The sequence below is a fragment of the Geospiza fortis genome, unplaced genomic scaffold, assembly GCF_000277835.1.
Source record: "Geospiza fortis unplaced genomic scaffold, GeoFor_1.0 scaffold2307, whole genome shotgun sequence".
NCBI classification, from domain to species: domain Eukaryota; kingdom Metazoa; phylum Chordata; class Aves; order Passeriformes; family Thraupidae; genus Geospiza; species Geospiza fortis.
Window position 1 is genome coordinate 12,651 of NW_005055284.1, and position 602 is coordinate 13,252.

Genomic DNA, 602 nt, shown 5'->3' on the forward strand with positions numbered 1-602 from the left:
GACGAAGATCTTCCAGAAGAAGAAGATCCTGGTGACCTACAGCTTCCGGCAGAGCTTCCCGCTGGTGGAGATGCACATGCAGCTCTTCCAGAACGCCTGTGAGCCCCAGGGTGCCCCGTGGGACCCCACAGCACCCCAAAAACCCTAATGCACCCCATGGGACCCCACAGCACCCCAAAAAACCCTACAGTACCCCAAAGAACCTTATAGCACCCCAAAAAACCGTGCAGCACCCCATGGGACCCCACAGCACCCCCAAAAAACACTAATGCACCCCAAAAAACCCTACAGCACCCCAAAAAACCCTATGGGACCCTACAGGGCCCCAAAGAACCCTACAGCACCCTGCAGCACCCCATGGGACCCTACAGAACCCCAAAAATCCTACAGCACCCCATGGCACCCCACAGCACCCCAAAGGACCCTACAGCACCCCATGGGACCCTCTGGGACCTCCTGCTGTGCCCCCCCCCCCCCCCCCCGCCCCCCCACCCGCCACAACGAGATCTGGTTCCTGCAGCGGCCCTGAGCTCCTCCCGCTGCCCACAGAGCCTCCTGCTGCTGCTGCTGCTGCCCCCCCGAGCCTCCTCCCTCCCACAAGG

At 62.0% G+C, this 602-nt stretch overlaps 1 protein-coding gene across 1 annotated transcript in view; it reads left to right on the top strand.

The window, feature by feature from the left end:
* Nucleotides 1-98, top strand: part of LOC115949259 (IQ motif and SEC7 domain-containing protein 2-like) — a gene marked incomplete at both ends in the record, with an annotated part of 7,619 nt that extends 7,521 nt beyond the window's left edge. Inside the window, one exon of the mRNA XM_031065787.1 lies at nucleotides 8-98. Within this exon, the coding sequence (XP_030921647.1) occupies nucleotides 8-98 (91 nt within the window). The remainder of the gene's footprint in view (nucleotides 1-7) is intronic.
* Between the last annotated feature and the right edge of the window lie 504 nt (nucleotides 99-602).